At 42.4% G+C, this 16,020-nt stretch overlaps 1 protein-coding gene and 1 pseudogene across 1 annotated transcript in view; both read right to left on the bottom strand.

The window, feature by feature from the left end:
• Nucleotides 1–16,020, bottom strand: part of Gucy2f (guanylate cyclase 2F, retinal) — an 80,604-nt gene that overhangs the window by 10,509 nt on the left and 54,075 nt on the right. Inside the window, exons 10-14 of the mRNA XM_051141983.1 lie at nucleotides 11,310–11,459; nucleotides 6,625–6,773; nucleotides 4,304–4,467; nucleotides 3,353–3,545; nucleotides 169–343 (exon numbers count right to left, since the gene is read on the bottom strand). Coding sequence (XP_050997940.1) covers nucleotides 169–343; nucleotides 3,353–3,545; nucleotides 4,304–4,467; nucleotides 6,625–6,773; nucleotides 11,310–11,459 — 831 coding nt within the window. The remainder of the gene's footprint in view (nucleotides 1–168; nucleotides 344–3,352; nucleotides 3,546–4,303; nucleotides 4,468–6,624; nucleotides 6,774–11,309; nucleotides 11,460–16,020) is intronic.
• Nucleotides 8,638–9,238, bottom strand: LOC127185556 (BCL2/adenovirus E1B 19 kDa protein-interacting protein 3-like; annotated as a pseudogene).

Raw genomic sequence — 16,020 nt, forward strand, 5'->3', positions numbered from 1 at the left:
GGACACCAGGATAATCCAGCTGTCCAGAAGCAGAGAATATATATATATATATATATATATATATATATATATATATATATATATATATATATATATATCCTTCCTCTTCTAAGTCTTCATTGAGGCATGTGGAAAATGGTTTCTCTTGCTTTCACTAGCTTCTGTTACCTGAGTGCAGGCCTATTCGTATTCGGACTGGCACTTCTGGCATATGTCGCATCTTAAAGGTGCCCACAGAGCTCAAGATATCCAGGGACATATTTGCAATCTCAGCAGCATGTCTACTGCCATTCCGCTTTGGGAGCCCTGAGGCCACCATGTAGGCATCTCCAATGGTCTCTACCTGGGAATTATTAAAAAGTGGGATTAACAAGCATGCAGCTTCATCATATTACTCCCCCCACACCCCCGCCACAGGGTTTCAGGAGTATGATTGAAGCCACATATGTAAAGTGAGGAAGGAAGAGTAGGACTGTCAATAATTTACAGGCCTGGCTGTACATCAGAATCATTTAAGCAGCTTGTTAAAATACTGATGTATAGATCTCACAAGCAAGCATTCTGAAGTAAGTATAGCTACTTCAAAGCCTATTGAATGAGCCTAGGAAAATATGGAGTTTCAGCAAATTCCTGTATGAAGGGAAACTGGCACTGCCCCTAGGATGTCCCTGGTAAATTATTCAGGCAAAATGTAACCAAGATACTGTTAGAGACAAAGCCTTTCTTTAGCTAATTTTAGGTAACAAGGCAACCTTGGGGGAAGTAACAGGGAAAGGAAGAGAACAAGAAGAGTCTGGACCCTCTGATTTGCCATGCTAATATGACAGTCAAATTCACAAACCTTTTGAGTATGAGAACTGGGTCTTTCCCCATCAATCATCTTCTCTCCTACTGCTATATCCTTGAGTGGCACTCACCCTGGCCTTTGACTATTCTGTAAGAAACAAGTCTCTGCTCCTTATCTTCCCCACAGAGTATGCTCACTCTTTTCACTACATGGAAATTTTTCAGGGAAATTCAAGTCATAAGCAAACTGAAAAGACTTCTATGAAGTGTGCCAGTCATGCTGGCCTACTTTGAGTTTGACTACAGCTAAAAAAAAAATCAATGAAAATTTCAAGACATACTGCCTTGAGTGTAATCTCAGCTTCACCACTTACACTCATAGAGCAAGTCACTTAATCCCTCTTTGCTCCATCCAGTGTGCCCCTCTTTAAAATAAGATAATGCCAATGCCTACCTCATATGATTTTTAGAATTAAACAACTTAATGAACATCAAAGTGCTTAAAACTGAGCAGGCAGATGATAACATATATTAAGTGCAAGCTATCACCACCACTACCAACAACAACACCATCAACATCAACAAAAAGTATGGTCCTGAAGCCAGTTTAGGATTATGGTTAGTATTCAGGTTCATAAAAGGAAGTTCAAGATTCAGCAACAGGGCTCACATAATGACTTTCTAAATAACCAATAATAATGGACATTTGACCGTCTGGAACTTTTACTTCTGTGTGCTTCCTTTCCGTCTCTCAGCTCTGATATGGGTTAGAGGGAAGATTCTTGCTCTCAAATTGACATGACAGATTGACCAAAAAAAGGAAGGGTTACAAGGCAAATGTTATTTGCATATGGTAAGTAAGTGGTTGGCTATTATCAGAGCATGGTAGCTGACCATTTAGTTCTGATAAATTGTCACCTCCAGAGACCCCAATGATATAAGTGAGGACATCAAAAGAACACAAAATCTGGCACAGATGAACATTAATATGTAGAGAGCTATGAGGAATTATGGGATGCATCCATCAAAGAATACTTCAAGGGAAGCAAAGGATCTGGGTGAGGTGAGGCAATGGAAAAAGTGGGAGCTCAAACAAATCACCAATGCCTGCCGTAGACTTCTCACATCCATTTTAGATTATCAAGTTTCAGGGGAGGTGATTCCAGTTTTATGGATAAGGAAAATGAAAATAACCACAGGCTTGGTGACTCACTGATGGTTCAATTTTTATTTCCTTTGCACTGAGCTGTTATTAATAAACAAGCTTGAAGATTTAGATTCCATTTTTGGATTCTGAGAGCCCTGTTCCATCTTAAAACCAGCCCACTAACTGTATTACAGCCAAGAAGTACCAAAATAGCTAATGGCCTCGTCCCCAGGACCCCCAATGATTGCCTGAGCAGAATCAACAGGATTGATTAAACTAGTGGCTGGGTTACTGCACGTGCTGACTCATCTTTGATTTTAGTTGCAACTGAATTAGCTTTCAGTGATTTGTTTTTCTCTCTGGGCTGCTTGAATTCAACAAGTTAAGACAGGTAGCCTGATTCCATAGATTTTTTTTCCCTCCACAGTAGTTTCCATGCGCATTCTTGATTTGTTTGCAGGTCCTGCTGATTGGCAGGTATGATGTCTATTTCTGAACCCTATTTAGATTGTATAGTTTAGCCATAAGGGTCTCTACCTGACTGTTCTGAGATAAATACACTGCCCATGTGTCATTTGAAAGCTGGACCATTTGAGGCTATTGTGACAGATTCAATAAATGAAGTGACCTATTCTCCAGCTTTTGCATGGTTCCTAGGACATAAGAGTCATCTAAACTTTGGGACACTTGAGGCATCCTTTTTCCAATATGATGGGAATCCATGTTCCTGACAACATGGAAATGTCTCTACAGAAGTATGAGATCTTTAGTCATTTTCTACCTAGAGACAATATATCACACAAAAAGAATAACAGTAAAGAAGCATAGTGCCAAAATGGGTGAAAGGAGTCATTTGTTGTCTCCTCCTATTCTGCAACTTTTGATTAAAAAAAAAAAAGAGTAGAACTACGTTGGGAGGAAGGGACATGGTGAATAGTTACTTCCTCAAATCTTGGATGAATAGGTGTACTTTGCGTTATCCTGCATCAATCTCCCAAAGTCACATTTGTATAAAAATAATAACTAAGGAGAAGATTAAAATTTTCATAGCATGTATTATATCAACATCAACTTTATCAAGATGCACTCTGTAGCATCCATCAAGTATAAGAAAATTTCCTATTTCCGTATCATTTTCATTACCCAGGACAACACTTTCTACATTGCAGAGAGTCATCCAATGAACTACAATAGGTCTCCTCTAGAAAAGATCTCAAAAGAAGTCTTTCTGGTAATCTATTCCTTGTTTTAGACTTGTTCTATTTGACCTTCATTCCCAACAGAATACTAATGGAGGGATGTATTAATTTAATTTTCATTCCTAAAAGACAACATTCTATAAAATTGCATGCTCCATTTTTGGAATACACATAGTAAAAAGTTGCATGCTAGAAAGCATTAGTCTGCTAATTAGCATACCTTATAGACATCATGACTACCAATGATGGCATCAAAGAGTGTGTACAGGTCATTCAGAAGATCCACCACTTCAATGGGTTCACTCATGGCCGAGATGGTAGTGAAGCCCACAATGTCACTGAAGTACAAGGTGACCAAGTCAAATCCCTCCGGTTCAACTGTGCAGCCCTTTTTGAGGGATTCAGCAACTGATCTGAAAAACAGACACAGCTATCCCTAAGAAGAGATTAGCCTCCTTATGTGCCCCACACCAAAGACAAATTTTCTAAAAATCATTGTCAAGGAGATGATGAGAAAGAGTTTCACCTGGTTAAGCGATTAAATTGCTCACTTATTCAACAAATATATATTGAGTACAAATGATGTGTCAGGTGTTGAACCAGGTATTGGAATATAGCACTGAAAACGACGATCTGGTTTCTGTCTCCATGGAGTTTCTTCAGCTCCCTGGTTTCTACTTTATCCTCTCTCTTGGGAGAATGTTCCCAGGTGTTTAGTTTTCCATGAGACTAGATTCAGCATTTATCTCCTTAAAGACCATGTTACTTGGGGAGAAAATGGAAATTCTAGCCACCGGTAAGGGAGAAAGTCCCCTGGAAACAGGCCTGCTTCTTTCCTATAGAAGCTCAAGCAGCTGTGTGTTTTGTTTTGTTTTGCTTTGTTTTAAATTGGCCACACTCTTGGCTCTGTGATGAAGTGACATGTAGAAAACCCAAGTCCCCCTAAGCTGAAATGACCATCGCGTTCCACAGGAAGTAAGGAATTAAGATGCATGGTCTGGTTCCCTGTTTTCCAATTCTACTTTGATTTGAAGGTGTGATTCAAAGCCACTGGGAAGAGAGAGGTGAAGGATAGGGGGAGGGAACAGTTAGCTGGTGAGTAACTTTTCCTTCTTTAAAAAAAAAAATACACTGTCATAAGGAGTCCTACTCCTCGGGTGTTCACACATACAGTGGTAGCATCTGTGTTAGAAGCTTTTCCGTTTTCTGTTTTTCAATTTCCAGTTCTTCAGTCCGTTCCCGGATCAAATCTTCTAAATTGCTGGAATACTGCTCCAACATCCGAAGCATGGAATCAATTATGTTAGTCTTTTTCCCTTTGTTGAAAGTTTTAAACTGAAAATAAACGAGAAAGAAGAGCCTATGACTGTTTGAACCCCAAACTCAATAATGATGATGAGCAGGCCTCATCACAAATCTTTTTCCTCTGAAGTGCCACATCTGGAGAGATGAGGCCAGATATGAACAGGAAAGGTCAACATTCAGTCTCATCGTCACACTGGCCCAGTCACAGAGCACTGTCCATCCCCTAGTCCCAAAATATTCCCCTACTTCTTCTGATCCTTTCAAGTCTGAGCACAGGGCCTCAGAGCAAGCTCCTTTAGTTCTGAAATGCTATAACAATAGTAGCCATTTTTGAGGAAACAGTGTTTGGTCTAGAGCCCAAGTGAATTGTAGGTAACATAAGATGGAGAAAGGGAGCAGGATCTAATGTTTTATCATTCCAGTTATCAACCTCAATGATATCGTGTTGTCAAGGAGAGTTTTGACTACATAGAGTGCTCATATTTTAACATAGAAAAAATTTCCTCTACTTCTTAACATGAAGTCTAATACTAAATGATTCCACCTAGTACCAGTCTTTCATATAAGCCAGGGTCATGTAGAAATTCAGGTAGTTTTGGCCTGTGCTTTTCCCTGATTCCTAAGAGGTAGCTGCTTGGTGGGAATGTTCAATATACCATCTTGGGATTGTGTCCATCTGTAAAGAACTTATTAGCATAAACACTAGAGTCATGAGTTGGTAGCTTCCTCCATGTTGTTTTGGATACCATGATCATAACCACAAAAGATTGGTAGTGGCTTTGCTGAGTTGACTTTGAAGGTTCTGCCCAACAAACTTTGTAAATAATGGTTACAAATGCTCTGCATAACACTCTTTGTGCCAAAGTGGACAAAAGGAACTTCCTTCTGAACTTGGTACACATCTATATGTTCACCAAAATCCTCACCAGCCAGTTTGGATCTGCTGGGCTCACCCTATAGCCTGACTTAGAAAAGTCATTCACCTCTTTACACTCAAGTTATATTAGACACAGGAAATGAGGAGGCTACTCTGGTCATCAACAGAATAAACTTCCAGTGAAGTATTTCAGTGAGAGTAGCCCCAGTAATGTTTTGTTTGAAAGTCGCATGATGGGCACTGTTCCTGTCTATCAGCGACTTCTCTGCTGCCTTCTGAAATAACATCTCCAACATCAACACAAGGACAAATGGCTTTTCCTCCTGCCTTATGGTAAGTTTTTAGAAACGTGACCTTTATGGTCTTTTGCTTTTTCCATACCACTGAACACCCGCTAGAGTGTCCTCAAGTATTCCAGGCAGACTAATGGAAGTATTGTAAGCTGAAGGACACGGATGACTTCAAAAGCAGGACCCTTTCAGGCTTTCAGGCAGTCTTTCTCTTTTCTGCCTCAGATACCTGCCAGTCATAAAGTAACTCACTGTTGGACTCTAGCCAGGATCAAATGCCTCTGTTCCAAAGCTGACACAGCACTCACAGAGAGCGCCTGCGATTTCTGTATCAGACAAGTCAACAAACCTTAAACTGCATGTGCCAACAGAGGAACTCTGTCTTTCCTTCCACCCTCTTCCTAGCTCAGACTCTAGGAAAAGTATCAACCTCTTTATAAATGCAGTATCTTAAGAAGAGTGTTATCACTTTCATGAACCCATTCTTTCCAGTTGCTCCGGGAGCCTATAAAGTCTTCTACTTTTGTGTTCCACTTGAACACCCTTTCAAACATGACAGATTTTTTTTTCTGACCCTACAAAAACAACCCAGCATCATCTAATGTTTAGATTCTAAATAGTGTACTCCTCAGAGTTCCCTAGAAACTTTTAAAGAATCATGGCCATGTGAGTACCACATGTGCTCATGAGCCTCCCCTTCCCATAGTTGCAATGCTAATTCTTCCAAATACCTGGTAGTTTAAATCTGTCATTGACATACATATGGCTCAGAGCAGAGTTTGGATGCTCAGAAAAGACAGTTCAGGCACAGAAGAGCACCAGAACCAACCCTTGGCCTCACAGAGGATGTGCTGGCCATCTTCCAGCCTTGAAGACCTCAAAGCCAGTCCTGAGCTGCTTTTTAAAGAGAGGAGAATGTCCCGTTTCCTTCATAAGGGACCCCTTCCACAATATAAGGTCCCAGTGAGTTTAGCCTCAGGGTGGCTAACTACTGGGCAGTGGTAACACTAATAGATTTACCTGGTTAAATATTTCATCAAAAGTTGGTCGTTGTTCTGCAGCCTCGGCCCAGCAGTGCTTCATCAGTTGGAGACACTCTGGAGGGGCATACTCAGGAGAAACCACTGGTCTATACACAGGAGGAGGCTTTCTAAGTCTGTCTATGATTTCTGACAAGGGACAAGAAGAGAAAAGTCCGTGAATCATGAGAAAGGCACAGGATTTAACAGGAAGCTGAGTTTCAGCCAAGAGAAGGTTTTGTTGGGAGAAAAACCTGAAGATACCTTCTCTTTGACCTCTCGTTAGGTAGCTTTAATGTTGACTATGTCTCAGAGAAGGCCATGTCAAATTTTTGGGAGCGGAGTGAGAAACTCATCAATTGCACTGTTAGTGGAATTCAGTCGCCATTACCGTGTTATCCTGCTTCTGCTAGGTTGTAGATGTGGCTTATCTGACACCAACTCTACTACTGCAACTGCAATATCTTATCCCTTTCAACTGTCCCCAACTCACCTAAGTCTCACAGTTATTACAACAAAGACACGGGGCCTTCTCTGTCAGCCTATATCCAGACAAGGTGCATGTGATTGGCCCTGGATAATCACTAAACCAGGGGAATTAAGAACAGCAGTGAACAACTCAGGGCCTTATTGTGACTCTCAAGGCTGTTGGCCAATAAATGCCACTTTGAATGGAACATTTGTTAGATGCCTAGCTACATAGCATGGGCACTTGGCTTGTGTTGTTCCATTGGATGCTCAGCACAAACAGATGAGATAAGCACACGTACTCTGTCTGTAGATGTGAAATTGGAACATATAGAGTAAGTAACTTGCCAAAAGTCAAATAGGTAGTGACAGAATACAGGTCAGAACTCAAGCAATCTTCATTTATTACACTGCTCTGCTTTCAAAGCCTCAGGTCTCAACTGCAAGATCATAGCACCCTACATAGACCAAGTCTTTATTGGCCAAAGGCTTAGTTTATCCAAACTGAGTTTGGTTTTGTTGTTGTTATTGTTTTGTCTGTCTGGGTTTTTTGTTTGTTTACAAACACAGAAAACTTTATAAATAGGACAAAAGTCATTACCTCTCAACGTCACTATCCACTGGACCTCTAATTAATTTGTTCCTTCCAGTCTGAACTTCCCCAAACCATTCTAAAAATATGCATCTTACTCAAAATCCCTTCATGACTTCTATTAACAGAATAAACTCCAGTTCTTTAACATGGCCCCCAACTATTTCTTTAGACTCACTACTCATCCCAAGTCTCCTCTTCACCAATGCTCTTAACTGTTCGGAGTTTGTTTGTTTGTTTGCTTGCTTGCTTGAAGAAAGGGTTTCTCTGTGTAGCCTTAGCTGTACAGAACTCACTTTGTAGACCAGGCTGGCCTCAAACTCACAGAGATCTGCCTGCCTCTGCCTCCCTGAGTGCTCGGATTACAGGCATGAGCCACTGCACCCGCCTTGCCCTTAATTTTTGTTTGTTTGTTTGTTTGTTTAAAGTAATTTTTATTTTCCAGGATATTTTTCCTTGTGTATTGTTTTTTGGGGGGTTGGTTTTCTTTTTAATAACTATAAATCCAAGCTTAGCTACACTTATTTTTGTCCTGGAAAACAAAACAAAGACTAAACAAAGCGTTTATAGTATTGTTTGCAAACCTGATGTCATTTAGAAAGAGATGTAGTTGCACGGCTAGAACACAGCTTCTAGCATGAAGGATGCGAGTGTGGCCTGGTGCTACTAAGAGGAGACGATGCATTGTTGACAAGATTATAATCTGCTGGTGGCATTGCTGAAAAAAGCCCTTGCAAATTTCTAAACAACAGTAAACTCTGTTAGGAATCTCTAAAGTGTCTTACAGGCCAAAAAGGGAACAAGGTTAGTAAAATGCCTCGACAGAGTTTGAGTAAAATACTGGATTGAGAGTTACTGGACTTGGGTATGTAAAGATAAGGTTACAATAGGTCCCAAATTCAAACTACAATACACCACTTCACAGGTCACGTGTTTCCAGGGATTTCGTTTGCCTCAGTAGGTGCTAGCAGACGGTGTGCTCGGTCATTTTCCAATATAGATGCCGAGCCACAAAGCCAACACGTGAGAAAGGAAGAGAGATGGGATGAAGACCTTTAGGAACTCTGCAGAGAAAATGCCCCTTTTCTTCATGGCTCCACTCTTCCTTATGCTTAGAGACACAGCATGTTTAGGGTGTCCGAAATGGAACTCTTTGGATGGGATGTTCTAGGGTCTATTGGACCATTCTGATGCCCAGTCTGCCCTTTTCTTCAAAGCCTCAACTTCTTTCTCTCTGTCTACAACTTATTCAGACTGAGAGCTGTGGTCCTTGCTAGTGTGCATCTGAACAGCAAACATGATGTGTCCATCTTCTTGTGGTCAAGGGCTGCCACATTGAGAACGGCCTCTGGAGTTGCTTTGTCCTGACTCATGCTGTGCATCCAGAAGGATCTTCTCCATGTCTCCATTGTGGATGGAAGATGAAGAAGGGATGTGCTCCAGGCCCCCATTCTTCACATTCCCGTAGTCATTGCCATTGCTGTTGTTCATGGGTAGCTCCACCCAGGAATTGTTGAGGCCAGAGGGACGGCAGGGACTGCTCCCCTTCTTCACAGTTGTTTTTCACATGGTCGGGAGACTGGGAGTGGCGTGGCACCATATCAGGCTGTGTAGCAACACAAGTCGAGTCCCTTGCCCTTAACTTTGAACCTCTCCATCTACAACACAACTTTGATGGCCCTTTCTACCTCTGTAACACTTCCGCGGTGCTGTTGCATATCCTAACACATTAAGGAGTCCTGTTCTTGCCTCTGATTTCTCAGCTCCTTCTACAGCACAGCCTTTACTCCTTTAACTCAGAGCAGCCAATATAAGGGACTTTCAGTGTCATGGATTTCATAGGAATGAACCCCCTTGAAAAAAGACTGCTCCAGAAAGGCTACTTTTTGTCAGAATCCATGCAGCTGACTGGGTCTGCTCTCTGCTAAGGCCCAGCATGGTTCCTAGCCTTAAGGATTCACAATCCATGGAGATAAGCAATGAAAAACATCACACACGTGTTAGCCAGAACAAATGGATACAGATAAGAACAGATGGGGCTACCTGATGCACATGGAACAAGTCAAAAGACAATTTCCAGAGTTGGCGACAGGAGTTGAATGAGGTCACTTGGGAAGGAAGTGAGGAAATCCCAGGTATTATGAATGGCATGCGCAAAGGCACAGGGGTGGGGGAGACCATGTACTCTCAAGGCACTAGAATACTAGAAGTGGCAAGAAATAAACTCAGAGAGGCAGAAAGTAAATGGGATATCAATAGCCAGCATGGCATATCAGGAGCTTAGGCTTCATTTAGAGACAGGTGAAGAAAAGTTGGAGGGCTTTAAATAGAGGTGTGACATGGGATGCTGACCCCGGCAAAAGACAGAAACATAACTTAGTAATATTTCCTACATTTTAGCATCCTTTTACTTTGAAGTAAATTTAGGCTTCCAGAGAAGTTGTCATGGTACTTTAGCAACTGCCTGCATACTTCTTACTGAGCTTTCCGTAATGTGAACACAAAAGAACATTGAGGACATTGGCATTTGTATAATACTATTACCACAGCCCTTACTTAGATTTTATCAGCGTTTTCTCTAGTATATGTTTTTATGTTCCACAGTCCAATTCCAGACCTTTTTCTTCATGTAAGTGTTGTTTCTTTGTCTCTTCCAAACGGTGATAATTCTTCATTCTTTTCCTATCTTTCATGGTTTAGCTGCACCTTCATAAGGACTGACCAGTTGTTTGTTGATTTGTATATCTCACACTGGCCTGGAATTTGCCACACCCCAACCTCAACCTCCCAAGAACTAGGATTACAGGATTATGTCACCATGCCCAGGTACTGGTCAGTTATTTTGTAAAATGTCTTTCAACTAGGATTGAGGCTCTGCTTTGCTTTTGTTTTTGCTATTGCTTTGTTCAGAAACAACGCACCACAAAAGGGATGTACCTATCTTAGCACAAAACAGATGATGCACACAAAGGTGATGCACTTACCTAAGTGCATCATGTCAAGGGTACATGATGTAGATCTGTCTTGGTATAGGTGATGGCAACCTTGATCATTTCGTTAAGGTGACGTCACCAAGAGCTTCAAGTTACAAACTTACTATTCTTACATTTGTAGCTACGAAGCATCTTGCAAGCTCACACTTTGAGAATATGCAGCTATCTTGTTACCCCCAAAACTTTCAGTCATTGATTTTTATCCTCAATTGATGGATCATACCTAACACTCATAGGTTTCAACGGGAGACCGGCCTGAAAAATCTATGGCGTGCTACAGGAGAAGACTGATATCACAGAGAATCATGGTCAGTACCGAAGTACTTGGTAAGAAGGATCTCAGAGGATCAGCAGTACTGCATGTTGGAGGTAGTGCAGACTAGAAATTTGACAAAGGTGCTAAAGACCCTGGCTTATGTCCAAGTTTGCAGAATGACTAGCTTCCTGGGTGAAGGAATTTCTTCCACATGCCTAAAGCTGTCTGGCTCCAAGCCCTACCTTCATATAACAGACTATTTCTTTGCAAGCTAGCAGGCTATTGACACAGTCTTCTGGCAAATATGACAGCCTGGGTCGGCTTGCTAATATTGGACACAGTGGTCCCCTAGTGTCTTTTTCTCACTTCCTGCTTACCTTTGGCAGGCAGATCCATCATGCAGAAAGGGGCACCCCGGACCATCACTTCTTGCATGATGATGGCAAAGCTATAGACGTCTCCCGCAAATGAACCTAACCTGATGCCCCCAGGGGCTCTTAACAGTTCGGGGGCCGTCCACAGCAGTTCTGCAAAGGAAGAATTATCTAATAAATGCAAGGAGGATTAACTGACATCTGCAATGCCCTAAAGGGCTCTAAGGGTGCTGTTTTATTAACTGCTTTATATTTTTATTAAACAGACTGGCATGCTAGGGCCCCTCGGGGTCTGAATCTATTAATCTAAGGGATTACACAAACGTACAGAAAGCACACTACTCTCTCCACACCCCACAACCATGCAGCAAGACACAGTATAAAGGTGTGGGGATGGTCAGGACTGCAGAAGGAGAAGCACTATATGATGCTTGCTTTTTCACTCTCTTGAGCTGCAAGTAGCAGTTGGCAGGTTTCCATGGAAAGGCAAGGGCACTGCCAGACTCGTTGCCATGGATTTCCTGCTTGCTAAAATCTATATGTGTCTGGTAATTTGATTGTGCCGGGGCTCAGGGATTCACAACTTGCTTTCTCCAGGTCTTTTCTGAGAGGATTAGAACATCCTCAGGCCTCCTGTGTTTCTTATAGAGCAAAAAAGGGTACAGCAGCTACTACCTGGTTCTTCAAATACTTATCGTCTACTATGTGCCAGGTACTATGCTATGTGGAAAAATGGTGCCAATCATGAATCAAACCTTTACTCTGCCCAAGAAGTATTCACAGACCAGAGGGTAAGACATCCATATGCATCCCGTAGTGCAATACAAAAGGGCTAATAGTGATGAGAACAACTATGAAAGACAAGGAAATGGATCTATTAAAAACCAAGTTTGGGAGGGGAGTAAGCGAAAAATGGGAGGGAGGGAGGAATGGGAGGATACAAGGGATGGGATAACAATTGAGATGTAACATGAATAAATTAATAAAATATATTAAAAAATAAAAACCAAGTTTGAGTAATGGCTGTGTTCTGCTGAACTTCAGGCCCTATATGGGGTAAAATGTATCTCTTCTTTCATAGTTTTTAGCAGTCAGAGCATTGGACTATTTCATAGCTGGTACCTTAACGTATAAAGAAATTGACTTTTATAATATAAAAGGGAAAGTCAAGAGAGGAGTTGGGTTTTTGTTGTTGTCATTGTTGTTGTTGGACTATATAAAAATCACCATTTCTGTGAGTTGAAAAATCATTGAATATGGGTAATTTCATCAGATTTACAGTAACAAACATCTGAGCTCGCAAAATTAATCCAGGAAGGCTTCCTGGAAAAGTTAAATCTCAAATGTGCCCATTAAGAAGGTCAAGGGTGCAGCTTCTACAGCTAAGAGGTAAGGGCTTTGCAGGAAGAAAGAACAGTATGTGCAAAAGAACAAGAGGCAGAAAGGAGCAAATTGTTCGGGGTGGTAGAAAGGTGGTAAGTAGATTAGTGGAGGGCCCGAAGAGAAGGGCTCTGTTAAGGAATAATGGGCTTGATGAAGTGGGGGTAGGGAGGGTAGCTAGAAGAATGAGGGCAGAAGGTGAGAGGCCCTGAGAGCCAAATGAGAAGGCATTTGGAGTGAATACAAAAGGCAGTAGGGGTGCTGGAGCTGAAGAGAGATTTGATGAAATCTCTGTTTGGGAAGATTAATCTGGCAACCTGCACAAGCTGGATGCAAGGAGAAAGGCTGGAGTCAGGGCAATCAGCTAGGAAGAAGAGTAAGAGCTGTCCCCGAAGTGAAAGAGACCTGAATGGGGGTGCAGTGCAGCAGCAGAGCCAGGAACGATATATACTGTGGCGGGAGGGAGGCTACAATATAAAAAAGGAAGTGACAGGGTCAGGCACCTCCCTTCCCTGGGCTTTGTGAAAGAGGAGTTGACATAAATATGTTCATGTTCAGATCAGAAAGCTGGAGTATGCCTGCTAACACATACAGAAGCTAGGTCCAGGATTCAGATAATGATGCTAGGGCCCGGGTTCAGATAGTAATGCTAGGGCCAGGGTTCAGATAGTGATGCTAGGGCCAGGGTTCAGATAATGATGCTATGGCCAGGATTTGGATACAGAAGCTAGGGCCAGGGCTAGGGCTGGAGGTAGCTATTTATCATTATCACATCTAATGTGGGAGCATTAGGAAGGGAGTCTAGAAGACAAGTTCTTATGATGCAAGAAGGTGAAGAGAAAACAGAGATGATGTATTTTGTTAGTAAAGATCCAGGAAAGAGCAATATAGCCTATTTTTAGACCGCCATGATAAAAGGGCTAGAGCATAGACCTTCTTGCTTCTTCATGTACCCCTCTTCTCACTTGGCCTTTCAAGTATCTGTTCCCATCAGCATGCACCTCTGACTTCCCACCCAACACTGACTTCTATGCTCACAGGACAGGTTCACCTATGGCAGTGGTTTTGCTCTTATGCCTCCCTCCCTAGAAAGAATGATAGTTACAAAAATACTGATGTGACTGGATAATCCTTTAGTCAAAGGAATGCCTTCTCTGACTGTCGGATTTCAAGCGGAGGGGGTTGAGGAAGGAGAGCCAGAGTAGATATTTGAAAGCAAAAACAAAAAACCGTCCTTGTTCATGGCATGTGCTCCCTGTACATTTAAAAGCATACAAGGGGAAGCAAGCAAACTGCCTGGCAAAAAGCTAGGTGATTAACTACAATCATTACCATATAGTGCTTTGAGAGAGCACCGGTGTCTCTGTTGTTAATGGCTAAAATGAGCTTGTATCTGGACTGCATTCATACAGTTGAGACAGGACTGTGATGAACACTCATCCTCACCTCCCAACCATCCTCATCTCCACTCCAGAACCAAATAAGAGCCACTAGCTACCATTAGTCGTGGACTGTCAGAAAGACTAGAAAAAAAATTGTTTTGGCTTCTTTTGTATCAGCTGCAGACACCACTTCCTCTGAGCTTGCTGTATTGGTAAAGTCAGCTTTGAAGACCCATGATAATACAGCCTTAAAAAAATTATACAACTGGAAGTCAAGAAACCTGGGTTTAAAAATACCAGCTTGACCCTAGTCAGTTTTCTCATCTGAACCTCAATTTTCCTGAAGCAAAAGTTGAGCTAAGTAAGTTTCAAACATTGTCCAATTACAAGACTCTATAAACCTCATCATTGAAGGCTGGAGACCAGTTGCAACATTTCATTTTATTTCATTCATCCATTAATCTAATGAATGTTTTATTTATTTGTTTGTTTATACTTTACATCCCAATAGTAGCCCCATCCTTCCTCTCCTCGCAGTCCCACACTCCCTCTTCTCCTATCTTGCCTCTTCCCCTACTCCTCAGAAAGGGAGAGCCACCCCCACCAAGTCACCCCAGCTCATCAAGTCACATCAGGACTGAGTGCATCCTCTTCCCCTGTGGCCTGGTGAGGCAGCCTCACAAGGGGGCCTGATTGAAAAGCAGGCAACAAAGTCCATATCAGAGACAGCCCCAGCTCCCCTTACTAGAGAACCCACATGAAGATCAAACAGGTGTAACATTAGCTACATCTATGTAGGGGGCCTAGGTCCAGTCCATGCAAGGTCCTTGTTTGGTACTTCAGTTTTGGTAAGATCCCACCCCCACCCACCCACCCACTCCCACCCACCCCCGGCGTTGATTAGTTGCCTCTGTTGGTGTTCCTGTGGAGCTCTGTGCCCTCCCTTCTATTCTTCCCCCAACTCTTCCACAACTCTCCCTGAGCACCACCCAATGTGCCTACGACTCCTTCTGCCCAGCTAAAGAGTTCTTCAGATCTTTAAGGTCCCCACATTCACTGTGGATTTGTACATTGTTAGTAATACTGTATAATACTGTACTTGGTTGTCTCTTCCCTACATTCAAACCACAATTGCTATGGGAAGTGAGAAGCAGACACAGACGTGAGGGACTCCAACCTGCTTCTTACCTTCATGGCGGTTCAGGTGTAAGGAAAGGACAACTGAGTAAAGGATTGCTAACAAAGTACAAATCCACAGTGAATGTGGGGACCTTAAAGATCTTGAAGAGAGCAGCTTAGTTGGGCATAAGGGGGTCACAGGAAACCACTTAATACAACAATACTTAAGCTGAGTCCTAAAAGAAGTCAACTTAGCTATGGTCAGATAAATGTTTATGAGGATGAGAAAGGCAGAGTATCCCAGGCAGAAAGCACAGCACATGTGAAAGGGCTGGAAGGAAGAGAGAGCTTGGCATACATAAACAACCTGAAGGAGTTCAGCAGAGCGCGGGGGGGGGGGGGGGGGGGGGGGGGGGCAGCAGGCGGGGGGGGGGGGGGGGGCAGGGAATGGGTAAGTCCAAATCAAGTAAGACTCACATATCATATAATGGAATTTGAACTTTAACCTAAAGGCAATGGGAAGCCATTCAGTGAGGGACACTTATAACAAAATCAGATTTACAGTCTAGAAAGTTCCCTCTGGCTGCAGTATGTGATGAATAGGCTGCAGTTTGGAGAGTGAAGTAAAATAAGAGTGAGAAACCAAGATACAGACAGCGATAGTAAACAATACACACACATGTGCATGCGTGTGCATGCGCGCATACTTGCGCTCACACAGAGGCATACACACCGACATAGGCACAGCGACACACAAATTGAAGACATCCTTTCCCCACTTTAAGAACAGATGTCTCTAAGGTTGAAAGTTTTGCCAGTCCTAATGTGAATTA

Source organism: Acomys russatus, chromosome X (assembly GCF_903995435.1).
Source record: "Acomys russatus chromosome X, mAcoRus1.1, whole genome shotgun sequence".
Classification (NCBI taxonomy): Eukaryota; Metazoa; Chordata; class Mammalia; order Rodentia; family Muridae; genus Acomys; species Acomys russatus.